Here is a 16,244-nt window from a genome sequence, read left to right as displayed (position 1 = left end):
ATTATATTTTATCTGTTATTTTTTTTTACCCTAACTCTATACAAAGCTGATTAATTTGACTGACCTCATAACCATCAAAAGAAATCGAAATAACTCTGAATTACCGGTTTTTCTTTCTAAAATGACTTCAGATGGTAAAGTGAAACTACATTCGTTTATCCTAAGTAGTTTTAAACTCGTAAAAGTATACATCCATTTATACTTAAATTTTATTGTTTTTTTGCCCCTGAATCATGTCTAACTACTATTCATGCCATTATAAGTTGTAAATAACTTGGGGAACGTGGAGCTCACATTACGCTATTGAATTACGTTACTCACAAGCTACTCCGAACTGCTTGCGTGCCTCATGAAACATTTTATTTTATTATTATTATTTATTTTACCTTAACTAACCTATAGAGATTCCTATTTTTACATTTTAGTTACTTTTATAATAATAAATAAAGAATAAAGAAGAAATAAAGTACTTACCAAGACTTTTTTTTTCCTATCGACTGTCAATGACACTTAACCCTACTTTTTATACTAATAGTAGTAATGCACTAAATAATTTTTATTTAATTAAATAATACACTAAAGAACATAGAATAATAACATGTGAAAAGCAGAAAATTTCCTCATACTATCACAATTTTCTGTTTTTTTAACTATGCGTCAAAAGCCATTACAAATTCATCCAAGCTAGTTGTTATCTTTCCTGTAGGAACAAAGCTTGTACCAACAGAGAAAATGCCAATTCTCTGATCAGAAAAGAATATAATATAATACATCATTTGATAGATTAAAACATTGGCTTTCTGTTGGTTATACATAATATATTAAGAGTGAGAGAGAACTATTTAACAAATCCTGAAAGAGAGGATGTGAGAGGTGGATGTGGCAAGAATTGTCTGATTTTCTATTTGATGGTTCTATAACCAAACAAGATTGAAGAGTATAAAAATTATGGTTTGTTTGAGCAGTGACAATTTTATAGTGAGTAATTTATGTTAAGTTTCGTTCTTATTGGAGGGGTATAATAAAATAGAGATGAGAAGATACCTAGAGAAAATGTGTCACATTAGGGGAATTTCAGGATTTTTTTTTAATATTGCTTTGTTGAATAAAGAACTTAAAACTCATATACTATTAAAATGTGGGTTATTAGCTAAGATTTTATGCTGTACTAATTGGTATAACATAAACAAAAAGTATTTTAATTAATTTATGAATGTAAGTCACTAAAACCTTGTAACATGCGCAGTAAAGAATACACCTAGCGATAGGGTTAATAACATGTAATCAGATGATTAAAGTTTGCCTGGTTTTTATCTTTTAAATTATATTTCATAAGAAGGGCTTACATTGTATTTACTTTTTATTCAGGATAAAATGTTGTTTGAATATTAAAAAGAGAAACATAGTAAAGTTAATTCTGTATTTAAAGAAGAGCAAATTTACCAAATAAAAAACAAGCTTCTGACAGTGTTGCTTTGAGGCAGTGATATATAATGGTTATCTTTAGATTTGCCTTTATTTTTCTACATGTGATTGATGTCATAAAGTGCACAGTGGTGATTTGGAATTGTTGTCTGAAGTTTATATTGGTGAAAAATATATTTTATTTAATAAGTAAAATATTTTCTACTGCTTTAACACAGTATGTCTATAAACCTGGAATTTGATCAGTGAAGTAAGTTACAAACTTGCACTGTGCTGCAATAGATTGCATATTCACCACATTTATTATTAATGGCAGCCTTTTCATTGTGGCCTAAATTTTGTGAAATTAAATTCCCCAAGTGTGTTAAATATTCTGTAAAAACAAGTAATGTTAACTCTCAGATATAAATAATAGCAAGTTTTCAGTAAAATTTGATATATGCAGTGGTAAACTTGGTAATTTTATGTAATGTATTAGCTAAAGATATTATTTTTGTCTTTAGTCATAATTTCTTGAGTCCTTTTTTGCATTATATTCTTATATATCCTCTGTTCTACATAACTTTTTTAAGTCATTATACCCACTATTGTCTGGGCAGACTATATTTGCTAGCACAATTCTGTGTTATTTAAAAATTTTCCATTAAAATGTTTAATGAATTATGCTATAAATTACATACTATTTAAAGCCATGTTTGCAACAGAGCTACTTTGATTGTAGGTCAGTAAAGAAAAGATTTTTTCCTTCGAAAAATGTGTTTTTATGGTTCTTGATCTTTGTACTTTCCAGTTACCAGTAGCAGTGACATCACTGGGGTATTTTCTTATGAGTAGCAAGGTTGTGCTCCTAGATTAAGCTTTATTTTCAATTATACAATGAAAAATGTGAACTAGATAATTCATTAGATAAACATATGAGCATCAGTGACATTAATTGGTATTGCTTAAACTAATCAGTTAATTGAAGTTACAATTAAGTCAGTAAATATCATGAAAATATCAACTGATCAAAATTAATGTTTTGGATTATTACTGTTTTTTATTATTCTGCCTATCCAAGTAATCGAGATAGCACCACTATTATTTCTCATTATAATTTTTTCGATTAAGTCAAGTTTATTCAGCTTTGAGCTGGCATGGCTGTTGATTAGGGGTGGTTGCCTCATGAATTGAGAGTTTAACCTTCTTGGTGTTCTTATGTTTGGGAATTTTTGCACTATAAGTGTTACTTTTTTTTTGCAAAATTTTGATTTTCCTATTATAAAATTTAATTTCTTAGTCATATATATTAATAAAACAGGTAGCAACCGCTCAGATTTTTTTTACAGGGACAGATACCGGTAGGTCCAGTTCTAGATCCTCCTTTTTGGGAGATCTTTTTCTAAACAAAGTGGGAAAATTTAAGGAAAAACTGCAAACTTAACCTAGAAAAATCCACCTACACTCCCATTCTAGCCAGATCCTATACTTTTCTACAAATAGTGCACTATTACATAAAAAATAAAATGAACTTACATAAAGAGCAATAATCAGCAATTCTTTGATATGATAGTCCTAGAAGCAACAAAGTAATTTAGTATAAATTCATACAAAATAAGAAATAAAAACCTTGATATTTATTTACCTGTAATTTGGCTTCAGTGATTAGAATTTGGTGTGGTAATGCTTGAAGCAGGGCACTGCACACAATCTAACATTGCAAGAAGGACAGTGGGGGTCTAAGTGTGTACTGGTTCTATTTGCAGTGTTTAGTAATATCAGCTAGTGGTAGATGGCAGTAGCACACAGCAGAAAAACTTGGGCTAAGTGCTGCAGAATCAGAAAGTAAAGTGTACCCCAAGACTGTCTTGGGGTGAACAGTTTATATTCAGCTTGCTCACCCTGAAACTATCTCAGAGTAACTACCAGGGAGGTTAAGGTTTGATTTATACCCCTGTTCGAGTGTCCCAACCCTCGATATCTGCCCCTTGGTCCATGGGTACTACAGGTCCTTGCATCAGGATTAGTCATCCAGTTCACACCTCCACTACCATATTTCCCCCAACCTGTATTGTCTCTGCCTCCTGCAGATCCTAGGATTTCAGAACTTTGTTCCAGGGCTATCAGAGATTTGTTGGTCAAGGGAGCAGTGGAGACAGTCATACCAGTTCTTCCAGGGTTTTATTCCCATCTGTTTGTTGTGCCCAAGAATACTGAAGATTGATGTTCGGTCATCGATCTTTCTCATCTAAATTAATTCCTAGATCCTTCAAGGTTCACGATGGAGTCATTCCTCTCTCTGAATTGGCATTTTTTACCAGGATTGTCAATGACCAAGTTTGATGTTGATGATGCCTATCTCTGTGTTCCCATAGTGGAGTCATCCCACCACTACCTGTGTTTTGTGCACAAGGGTCAGGTGCTGCAGTTCAGAGCTCTGCCCTTTGGACAAGCATCAGCACCCTATGTATTCTGCCAAGTCATATGAGCTTTTTCTCATCACCTCCATTTCCTAGGCCTGTTCACACACCATTACATGGACAACTGTTTTCTGCTGGCACCATCTTGTCAGTTGGTGGAACATCACAACCAGATTCTGCTGTCAGAAGCAATAAAGGCAGGCTTTATTATCAGAGCTGAGAAATCTATTCTCACTCCATCACAATATGTTATTTATATGGGTGCCTTCTTCAACACATAGTCAGGCTCAGCTGACTTCCATGTGACTCCACACTATGGAACAGGCAGTCCGACTGTTGACTGCATGAATAGATCTTTCTCTTTTGAGAATGTGGGTATCACTCAAATCCTTCATTTCTTTGGAATGAGCACACAAGATCGCTTTAGTGGTCTCTACATGACCAATGGATGATGTAAGTAATCCACTGGATTCCTCAGTCTCCTTGTTCTGGATCAATATCTTTGATCTCTAGTGGTGGTTAGATCAGAACAATACTATGATGGGTGTTCCTCTGCCTCCACGTTGTCCAGAGATCCATCTCTTCACAAATGTCTTGCTTCAGGAATGGGGTGCATATCTCAATGGTCAGGAATTCCAGGGCTTATGGATGGATAACAAGGCTTCCCTACACATCGGTGTTTTAGAACTTCTTACTGTTCAAAGTGTGATGTCTCAAGGTCTGGACTTATTGAGGGGAAAAGTCATCATGCTTTACTCCAACAATTCCACAGTGTTATTGTACATTTCCTGTCAAGGAGGCACTCGGTCTAGATCTCTTTGCTTTCGAACATTGTATCTTCTTTATTGGGTCCACTCCCATCATATCATCCTACTAGCTTACTATGTTCTGGAGGTGATGAATTTGGTAGCAGTTCAATTTTCTCGACCCAATCAAATTCTCCTGACAGAATGGATGCTGCATCATGAGATCTTACATTGGACTTACTCTTGGTTATGGACACCAATGATTAATGTGTTTGCCACTCATTGGAACATTCAACTACCAGAAATTTGGTCTCTGGTACTTCACCCTCATGCATTAGCAATAGATTCATTCAGCCAGGACTGGATGGGATTGCACCTCTATGCCTTCTCACTGATTCGTCTGTTACCCAGAGTCCTAGCTATGATTCATTCAACCCCTTGTTTTCTTCTATTAGTTATACTGGCTGAAGTGGCTCAACCCTGATTTCTGCTTCTGTGGTACCTTCAGGAGTGACCACCTCTTCCACTTCCTATTTGGCCATCTCTGTTGAGGCAGCCACAATCTGACATCGTACACCCAGCCATCCTAAAGCTCAAACTTCGTGCATGGAGGTTATGTGGTCCTTCGCACAGTGTCAGGGTTTCACTTTCAAGGTTGCCATGTGTTTGTCTCTGTCTCTGCATAGTCCCACAATGGACATTTATAAATGGAAATGACACACAAATAGACAATGTGTATTGTGAGGAGGTTGAACTCACTTCATCCAGAAGTGCCATCCATAGTTTAATTTTGACCTGGCTCTTTGACAAGGGCTTAGCATCTTCCATGATCATTTTATAAAAAGCAGCCTTATTGACTACCTGTAGATACTCGAAGAGACAGCAGTTGAGTCCCCAGTGTTCTCTGGCCTCCTCAAGATGTTTCAGATCCTTTGTCCCAAAAGACTGATTCAGTTACCTAACTGGGATGTTAAATTGGTATTACATGCTCTTTCTCAACATCCGTTTGAGATCTTATCTTCATGTACCATGCATCATATTTTGCTTTGTTGCTGCTGGCCTGTGGACGTTGCTGGTCAGACTTATTTGTGCTACATGTGCACAGGATGCTTTATCATTCTACCTACATCATCCTATACCCAGACAGGTCCTTCTTACCTTGGAATTTACCTTACCCACACAGATGGTGAGTGAGGATGTGTAAAGCAGATGAGTTATGTTTTCTCAGGTTAAGTATAGCATACAGGATCCCATCATTCCGAGTTTGGGGTGTTGCCTTTTGGACTTCTTCAGATTGAAGAGAGGGTTTATCCACTTTGGTGTTGCTTACCATCTCATGATTCAGGTGGCTCAGAACAAATCACTATAGCTACAGGTTGGAATCCACTCACAAGTATATATATATTGCTATACAAATACCCTACTCACCAACATGGGATTTAAGGACCATGGCCCTATAATTCCAATCCCCAGCAGTGGAAACTCAGCTATCTGGTTGGGGCCTGTGGATCACGTCAAATTCTGCCTGCAGTGCATGAATTAGGTTCCAGGTGAAGAGCATACCTGTTCTGTATGTAATGCAGTTCCCACACTAGGGTACTAATCTTCTACTGGCATGCCCACGATCTATGCAAATGCATTCTGTATGGATAATGTCATCACCAGCCCCTCAACCTTCTCAACATGGAATTCTAGCTGTAGTGTGAGGGGAGGTTAGTATGTTTTGGAAGTTAACATTTTCATAAATCAAAAATGTATTATCAGTAATGCTTACTTCTTTTCATACTCTCCCACTCTTCCTGCTCACTAAGAGCCAGTGTTAAAAGACTGCAGAATGGGTCAGTTTAGAAAAAGTGATAATATTATTTGACTTAGATACTTATATACAGTACCAGGATAGAGGGTGCATTGACGTAGGTGGAGAGTGTCAGGAGACAAATATTGCCAAGGGCAATTAACTCTATCACCACAGCTATCCTTTACTGTGCATGACACAAGGTTTTAGTGTCTTACATTCACAATTTTATTAATCTACTTTTTGTTTGTGTTATACCAATTAGTATATCTTAGCTAATAATCCATATTTTAATAGTATATAAGTTTTAAGTTCTTTATTCTACAAAGCAATATTTAAAAAAAATCCTGAATTTCTCGTAGTGTGACACATGTGGCATATTTTCTCTAGGTATCTTCTCTATTATCCACCACCCCTCCTGTAACTACAAAATTAAACATAAATTACTCACTATAAAATCATCATTGCTCAGACAAACCATAATTTTTATAGCCTTCAATTTTGTTTGGTTACAGAGCCATCAGACCCCTCTTGCCACACCGACCTGTTACATTTTCTCTTTCAGGATTTCTTAATAGTTCTCTTTTACTTTTAATTATATATTACCTATAACCAATAGAAAGTTATGGTTTTCATCTATCAAATGATGTATTGTATTACATTGTGTTCTGAACAGATAATCATCAATTTCACTTGTAGTACAAGCTTCATTCTTATAGGAAAGGTAACGATTAGCATGGATGCATTTGTAATGGCTCTTGTTGTACAGTTAGAAAGCCAGAAAAATTGTGATTGATAGAGGAAATTGTCTGATTTTTGCATGTTATTATTCTATGTTCTTTGGTGCATCATTTAATTAAATAAAAATGATTTAATGCACTACTACCATTAATATAAAGAAAAGTAGGGTTAAGTGGCATCAACAGCAAAAAAATAGAATACTTGGGTAGCTCGGAATAGCTTGTGGGTAAGGTAATTTGAAAGCGTAACGTGAGCTCCACATTCCCCAATGACATGAATAATAGTTAGACATGGTTAAAAGGGCAATAGAACAATTGAATTTAATAATGAGTAGATGTATACTGTTGCAAGTTTAAAGCTACATATGATAAACAAATGGAGTTTCATGCTATATTTGAAGTCATTCTAGAAAGAAAAAGAAGGTAATATAGATTTGTTTTGGTGGTTACAAGGTCAGTCAAATTGACCATCTGCATATAGTTAGAGTAGAGGAAATAACACATAAGGAACAAACATTTGAAATGTATTTATGAGGTTTTAGAGACTACACAAATGAAATTAGTGATTTTTGAGATGAAGAAATGTATTTTTAATCTTAACATGAAAATCACTTTTCACATGGACTATTCAATACTCGATATATATATATATATATATATATGATTTACACACTAATGAGTACAAAGAGGTCATGTGGTCAGTCATATTGACCGAGCCCATGTTGAGAAAGTTAAGTGGGGAATAAAAGACTGGAGCAAGCGAGGAAAAATTAGACCAATGCTTAGATGGGCAAAGGAAGGAAACAGTCGAATAATAACTGTAGTGTGACAAGAGATAAGTATTATTGAAAATACATTTGAGACATAAACAAATTTTAAATTTTATTATTTATTCAGTAACTATTATAATATTCATATAAGTCATTTACAGCTTTGTTTCAATTTTTTCAACTGTGAGTATTCTTTGTTTGATGCACAAATCCAGTCTATGCTTTTAAAGTGTAAAACTGACGTTAAGTATTGATTTCTTGTTTTGAATATTTAAATAGTTATACTATATCTGGAGCTCAGTTAATTTTGATTTATTTTCAGTATGTTATATTTTGATCGATTTTTTATAATAATGGTTAAATATTATTCAAAAGAATAAAAAAATCTTGTTATTTTCTTATCAGAATTAGAAGCTTTCTTAGAGTAATCATTATAGTAATATGTTGCAGACCTCTTGGAATTTCTCACCAAAAGTTTTAAAATAAGGTGATAAAGTTTTATACAGTAGCGCAAAAAAGTATTAACATTTACTACATTCAAATGTACAAGCATGATAGTTTTGTTCCTAATAAACAAGTAACAGTGAACACTATTTCAATGTAATATGAAGTGTAGCTATACACGGTTTTTGATATAGCATTTAAAAGTGTAACTGTACATTATTTTCGTTGTCTTCAAGTCTTAATGCAATCTCCAACAACACCCAAGAATATTGGTACATTAAAGTGTTGCCCTGATAGCCTTCTCATTTAATGATGTTTTAGTACATATAGAATTAGTATGACAGATTGGTTACCAAGGGATACCTTCAAGCAAAAACTAGTCTGTGTAGTTTAGGATTGATTGTCACTTTTATAATGCACCCACAGCTTAAAAGACAGGTAATATGTTTTGTAAAAGTAGCTTTATTCTCTAATGTACACTTCCCACCAGTTGTGTATGTTACAAGTTAAATATTGGGAATTTATGCTTCATGACATTATTCACAAGGAACCAGTGAAAAATCTGTTATTCCTGGTATTTGTCTCAAGATTTGTTTTTTTACTTTCTTTCATTTTGTGGTTAATGTATTTTGATTTATTTTTTTCATAACATAATTTCAGGTATCTGTGTAATTAATCTGATGTATTGTGGTTAAAAGGTGCTGAAAAATGATAAATGTTTTGCAGTTGGTTAAAGGTTAAATACCAAACAACTCCTATATATTAAATTATCATGTTTAACATCTTCCATTTAGTTTATTCTTATGTATTTAGGTAACCTGTGTTTTATATAGTAAAATAATTAATAAATGTAAGTGAATTTATAAATAATGAAAAATTAAAAGAATATATCATATTGTATTATATAAAAACTTTTAAAACTAAGTATTTTGATCAATACCATGAATATTTGTTATTTTATTATCAACTATATTTGTAGGAGTGTGGGTTAGCCTTGTGATACAGCCATGGATTTTAATGGTGGCAAGTCTAGTTCAAATCCATGCAATACCATAACATATTCCCTGTTTTTTAAGTTGTGGGTGCATTATTAAAGTGACAGTCAATCCTTTAGTGTGGATGGTTGGTGGTAGGATGCTGCTGACTGGATATCTTCCCTCTGGTCAAATGTTCAAAATTTAACGATGGCATTAAATAGCCTTATTAGTTTGCCATAAAATACTAATACTTTCATTAACAATAAAATACTAATAGCTTTGTAGAAGTTTTTTGATTGAAAGTGAACCCTCTATTAAAAAAATCCTAGATGCACACATGACTTAGTACTGGCAAGATTGCTTTAATAAATAAAGTTACAGCAAAGTATTATTTATTATGATTTATTCACTTAAAAAATGTTGAATAGTTTGTATTTACCAGATGTTACTAGTCATGGACTAATAACTGTGTAACAGTATGTAACACCATTCATAAATGAACCTATTTATATGAACAAGGCTCTTGTTTAATGATGACCAGCTCTAGCTAGATAGGAAGTACTGAATAGGGAAAACAAGTCTAGTTGTTGTCACCATTTCTTCCAGCCTATACTGTAAAATTTAAACATACAAATCATTTTAATGTGTTCTTTTTTATACTTATAATGTTATTAAATATTTTTTAAGTTTTTCAAGCTCATGATGGAATTAGGAAAAAATTCCAAATTGATATTATTTAAAGATTTTTTTGCCATGTTTTTACTGTTTCTTAAAAAAAAACTGATTTCAACCTTCTGAATCATTTCAATCTATGCAAAGAGTTAATCTAATATTATGACAAGATTAGTTCCCAAATATTAAACATGCACTATCCATGTCTTTCTAGTATTGGAATGAGTTTCTTTTCACATAATTGTATACCATCTCTCACATTGTGAAAAGAATGGTTAATAACTGTATCACATGAAATCTATACACAGCTATTTTTAAGTATTAGTGTACTAAAACAATATATTCTATTTCTATGCCCTTTTATTTAACAATGATTCTTAATGAAGAATTATTTGGTAATAAATATCCCAGCTTTCATTAACAATCTTATCTTTTCTCAACCTTGTTGATTCTTATTATTCCTGCAGCATCCATTACTGTAATGGTGAAATGTTTTTAAAGGATTTATAACATTCAATAAATACAGTAATATTATGTTTAGTATTTCTCTTATTTATAATTAATATAATAAAATTATGTTTATTTTCATCAACAAAACTTCAGTAGTTTTAGTAGAGAAAATTTTTAAAAAGAAATCCAAGGAATGTTTTAATGATATTTTCAGAATATTGGAAGTTTTATGTTACAGTGCAGATATATATGCATATATTGTTTCATCTACAACAGTTTAGGATTAAAACAGTAACTTAATTCTAAATTTTTGTATCTGACAATATCCATCAGATTAAATGAATGATGGTTACAAAAAAATTACAAAACAAGTTGGACATAAGAATATTAATCTTGTGTGAGAATAATTGATTAGTTAAGTATAATCATTCAATAACCCTAACAATAAATCAATTAGCAAATTCTTCTAATTGCCCAGCTCTACTATAAAACACTGAATTGTATTTTATACTTTTATATGCATATTTAAGATTAAATATCTAGATGTGGTAAGTTGTATAGATTATGTTTAGGTATATAAGTTATAAGAAAAAAATATTTAGTAATTGGCAATTTTTAGGTTTAAAAATTTCCTTATACTTGAGTTTTTAGGATCGTTATTATGTGTAGACAGTATTTTCATCCTTTGGCATCTCTTTTCAGGTTGCAGCAAAAATGAAGAAATAAGTAACCTACCAGTCACTGTCACGTCAGCTGATCTAACTGGGGAAAAGTGTCTTCGTATTATTCATAGTGATGAAAAAACAGTTTTAGGTGTGTCATTTGAGGTATTGGAGTTTAGAGAAACTTTGGAGCATTTAACCATATTAGATGGAGACAAAATACTCTTTAGTAGTGCTCTAATGCAGATTTCTTCTCTCAGTACCATGAATATAAAAGGTATGTTTAGACTAATAGATTTTAATTTTGCAGCTTAATGAATTTCATTTCACTATTGAGAGGCTGGAATTTGTGTATATATTTTTAGCAAGTAATGAAATAACCTAAGTTTTAGAGACAATTAGCAGATCATTTGAGCAATAACATTTTACTTTTCAAATGATTTATTTAAGTTTTATGTCAATTTCACTTTTTATATATATTTTTTATGTTAACTCATACATTTTACCATGTAAAAATTTATCAAAATATGTGTATATGTGTATAATTCAAGTAAAACAAGTAGTTAAAGATAGCATAACCTAACATTTCTCTTCCTTCCATGATTTTTCAAATTCATAACAATTAAACCAAAAAGAAATAGCATCACATATTTAGAGAAGGCAAATTAGAGTAATAATTACAGTGTGGGGATTGTATGTTATATCCTAGTAGGAGAGGTATCGGTGGAAGTAAATCCAAATAACTGTGTGGCTGTACCACCTTTAAACTTGAATCTTTGTTTGCATGCCTAATGTGTGAATGAAATTACAACTTAAACATTAAGATGTGGGGATTCAAGCCCACAGTTTTCCACATTTAGAATTACTGCTCACCTTCTCCACTAAAGTAATAACAGATTACTAAAATCAAGAACTTTTATCCTAAGTTAGCATTCCAGCTCCCATACATGTATGAACAGCATAGTAAAATCTGAGCTCTGAATATCAGGATTTGCAGTACCCTGAAAAAACCATGGAAAAAGTCTACCCTAGAATGCTCTTAAACAACGTACAAAAATTACCAAAATATATTTTTATGTGCAGCTTTAGTGATTTATACTGAAATTTTATTATTAAACAATTTATTAATGGTTGTAAAGTCTATTGTGTAATATACTACTAGTGATCACCAAGACTTGTTATTGCAAAATATGTTTGCAACTTAAGTAGCTGATTTCAGTATAGTATGTAGGATGATTTTGTAAGTCTATGATATTTAAAATTAGTATTGCTTATGATTTGATATATTATAGTTATTAATTTATATAAATAATAAAAAAGCCTGGGAGTAGGTACTCCCATACTAGGTGTGTGTGTGTGTGTATATATATATATATATATATATATATATTTAAAGCTTAGGCTAATTTTTAATCTAAGACTTTGCTTTCAGTTTTGTAATCAGAATTTGAAGAATTAGCAATATTTTCAAAATGATAGCTTGATAAGAAAAAAGCTTTATATAAAAAGCATTTTGTAATGTGAATTTTTGCTGTTGTTTTAAGTTTCTCATAAATTGCTGATGCCATTCATTGTGCTAAGAACATGATTCTAGTCATCCAAAGAAAACCTCATGTTTTGGAGAGGATTAAATGAATCTCAACTGTATTAAAAATTTTAAATACCAAGTAACCTGAATGAAGAGAAAAAGATGAATTTAATTTTAAGTTAGTAGATAATTCATGAGGAATGATTTTACTTGAGCTTAGAGAAATGTTAGAATTTAGTGTAGTTGATATTTCTTACATACTGTTACGTCTCTGTATGTTTGTTTGTTAATTCTAAGATACAAGCCCTTTCTTCACAAAACTTGTTTATTCTTCCTCAATACAACTTTGTAATGTACTTAATTTTCACAGTTACACACGCTATAGTTCACAACAATTCACTCACTTTCTATCGCACTTAGACTTAATTGTCCGTCCCCGCAAACTATAGTTCCAATCTCTGTGTCTGCTATCCTCAGTTCCCGCCGACCGTAATCGCTGTCTTTCTTTCTCTCTGCCTGCTTCGTCTCCGCTGCGTCTCTGCCTCGTCTACTGCTTCGACTCCGTCGCTGTCTCTCACTGTCTAGCGCACTTATATACGATAATACTGCCTTTTCTAGAAACTTCTAAGACTCTCAACATGTGCTACCAGCGTCAATTGACTCCCGCTGTCGCAACACACTAGCGAATCTTCTAGAATACTTGTCACATGACCCCCACTGTCGTAACAATACATTAGAAGATGTTTTCATCATATTTATATAGAATCATGCTACTGTTGGCTTGATGTTTTAAAATTAGAATGTTGCCCAGAATTAGGATGAACATTTGGAGCATTAGAACCTTTTTGTGAACATAAAATGAGAAAAATAAACATATCTTAGAGTATGGAAGTTGCTTTCTAAGCCTTCTTTCTGAGTTTTAAGTCACCTTCTTTGTGATTTGCAGAAATATCAGTTACAGTTTGATCTTATTTTGTAAACTTAATTTTCAATTAAATATTTTCTTTATGCAAGATTTTTAGATTTTGATGTATTTTATCCTGTTCTGTGTGAAATCAATTTTGATATTTGTCTTTGTCACCCCTGATTTGTAATTTCTTTTAGTTTTTGAAAAAATTGTAAACTTATTTTTATCAATTAAAAACCTTTTTATATTTAGAAAAGCCTGTTAAATGAAATTTAAAAAAGCTGTCCATGTACAATAGTGACCTTATTGTGTAACCTTTATTAGTGAAGTTCAGTAGTGTAATATAACTGTTATTTTCATTGGAAAGTACTCAATGTGTAGTGCTTAAGAAGCTTTATTTATCTGACATGTGGCTTTTAATGGTTCTTTGCAAAATTCTTAAAATAACAAAGTATTTAAATTTGAAGAATCATATGAGATAAACTTGTTAAAAATGCTAAATAGGTGAATAGTAGTTAAAAGTATAACACACTGTGTTTCAACAACTTAACATATCATGAACAGATGAAACAAGAAATAAGAAGAAATTGTACATAACTGACTTTTCTAATAACTGTATTTTTAACATGATTTACCATGTTGAATGTGAAGAATGTTATGTAGGAGAAAATGGTATAAAATTGAATATTTATTTACTAGGGTATATCTGTACTCTATTCTTATAAATCTTAAACATGAATAGAAAATCTGACTTAAGATGTTTTTGAATTTAGTTAATATTTTAAAGAAATATCTGCAAATGCAAACCTAAAGGAGCTGTTTTAATAATACAAAAAATCTTTTAGTAAATAAACACGAAGGATCATCATTATACCTTTTTAAGAATGAGAGTCTTGTAATGTAGTTTGTGAAACTGGAATTTTCCTTTCCAATATCTGTAATTTTTCTTGTTGAGTTTTATTTCTCCTAATGATAAGTTAACTTGTAAAAACATTATAATGTACTTTTAACTACTATTTACCTTTTCAGTCATTCTACACTATTTTCTTCTTAAGTATGCTTCCGGGAAAATAAGATTTAAAAACTGAAATATGTTATGAAGTGATGATACTATCACCAAATTGTGAGGGAAAAAAAATTTTTTTTTAAATAAAATAATTCATAATTTTCTCAGAACAAAATTCTCAAGGATTTGGTGAAAATGTCGAATTTGGAATTAAATGATTATCAAGAGCTCCACACATTGAAAATATTTATTTATTTATATAACTTGTATATCACATACTAAACTCTTAAATTCACTTGCCATTTTATATCAGTGGTGTACTTTTCCTCAAACTCTCACTTCAGAATGGTGGTAGAGACAATTTGTCCTTTTCTGTATTATAATATATACATGCAGTAGTAACAAAGAATACTGAGCCCACACTACATGTGTTAGCTGTATGTGATTTGTCCCACATAAATAGTAAAGTGATAATAACTTTATATTTTAAAGTTTATGATACTGTATGTATACCAGTGTTTTGTTTATTTGATGTTATTTTTCTTTCAATTTCAGAAAGATACATTCGGACTAGTGGAAACAGTGTAATGATATCTTACCTAAATCCTTCTGTGGCTTATCTCTACCCTCTTAACATCTCCATTCAAATAACATCACACAGTAAGGTTTTAATGATCTTTCACTCTTGCATTATTTTTTCCTGATATTGCTTATATTGTTATCCAAGGTTAATGTAATGATTTTCAAATAATTGAAAAGAAAGATTTATACAGTGTATAAATATATACAAATATGGCCAAGGTACATTTTTTTTCCATAATATTTAAATTCAAGTAAACTCAAAAGTTTTCAATAAAAGCAAAAAAAAATATTCTATTAGATATTGGTAATAATTTTATACACTGTGGTACAAGATACATTTTTTTTTCCAAAATATTTGCAATAGATTTTGAAAATGAAATTGTTCTTGAAATATTTGTATTGTTTAATTATCACCTCTTCATTTTCATACCTATATTTTTACCTTAAGTTTTGTGTTTACGTATATAGGTCAAGGAGGCTATTTTAAGAACAGTGGAAGTATACAGTCAACTTCTAAAGAAGATGCAGTATTTTTGTTGCAAGTAGAAGAGGGTGAACAAATAATGCTGAATGTCAGTAATTCTTCCTTCACCCCCATGTCACACATTTATATATACAGTGACTTTTACAAAAGTTCTTCTTTAATAGCAGATTTTACTAGGGGAAAAAAGTCTATCCAGTTGTTTCCCCATCATTTCAAATGATGGTCATTTCTCAAAACTTTGCAGAGTTTGCCAAATTTACAAGCAATTTTCAAGGGATTCCTAATGGTAAATTTCATTAGATTGTTTTTACATGTTATTTTTAACATAAAAAACCAAAGTATTTCTAGATAATTTTCTGTCAGAATTTTAACCAACAACAGAATTTTATTCATAGAGTCTTGTAATTTTTAACTATATATATTTATAAAAGTAGTATATAGATGCAACTTCTTGGGTTTTTCTTAATCTGTTCACTTTCTTTGCTTCAAAAACTATATCTATGCCTGTAGAGAATCCTATTAAATGTTGTTTGGCACACAGAAAAAACATTATTTTCAAGTTAAAAAGTTAACTTGTACAATTCTGCTTATGAAACAATAGCAATGATTGATTTGTGTGGATATATATATATATATATATATATATACACACACAGC

The 16,244-nt window shown here is 31.6% G+C and overlaps 1 protein-coding gene across 11 annotated transcripts in view; it reads left to right on the top strand.

Annotated features, from left to right (window-relative positions):
* Positions 1 to 16,244, top strand: part of LOC106459082 — an 86,978-nt gene that overhangs the window by 41,896 nt on the left and 28,838 nt on the right. For 8 of the 11 annotated variants that reach the window (XM_022385480.1, XM_022385486.1, XM_022385482.1 and 5 more), the window contains exons 8-10: positions 11,121 to 11,357; positions 15,077 to 15,181; positions 15,572 to 15,873. In XM_022385480.1, coding sequence (XP_022241188.1) covers positions 11,121 to 11,357; positions 15,077 to 15,181; positions 15,572 to 15,807 — 578 coding nt within the window. In that variant the 3' untranslated portion in view covers positions 15,808 to 15,873. Of the gene's footprint in view, positions 1 to 11,120; positions 11,358 to 15,076; positions 15,182 to 15,571; positions 15,874 to 16,244 lie in introns of those variants that run through there. The other 3 variants (XM_022385478.1, XM_013918661.2, XM_022385488.1) reach the window with 2 other exon arrangements.

The sequence above is a fragment of the Limulus polyphemus genome, unplaced genomic scaffold (assembly GCF_000517525.1).
Source record: "Limulus polyphemus unplaced genomic scaffold, Limulus_polyphemus-2.1.2 Scaffold555, whole genome shotgun sequence".
NCBI lineage: Eukaryota > Metazoa > Arthropoda > Merostomata > Xiphosura > Limulidae > Limulus > Limulus polyphemus.
Note: the sequence above shows the minus strand (reverse complement) of the source record. Positions and strands in the feature narration are given on the sequence as shown.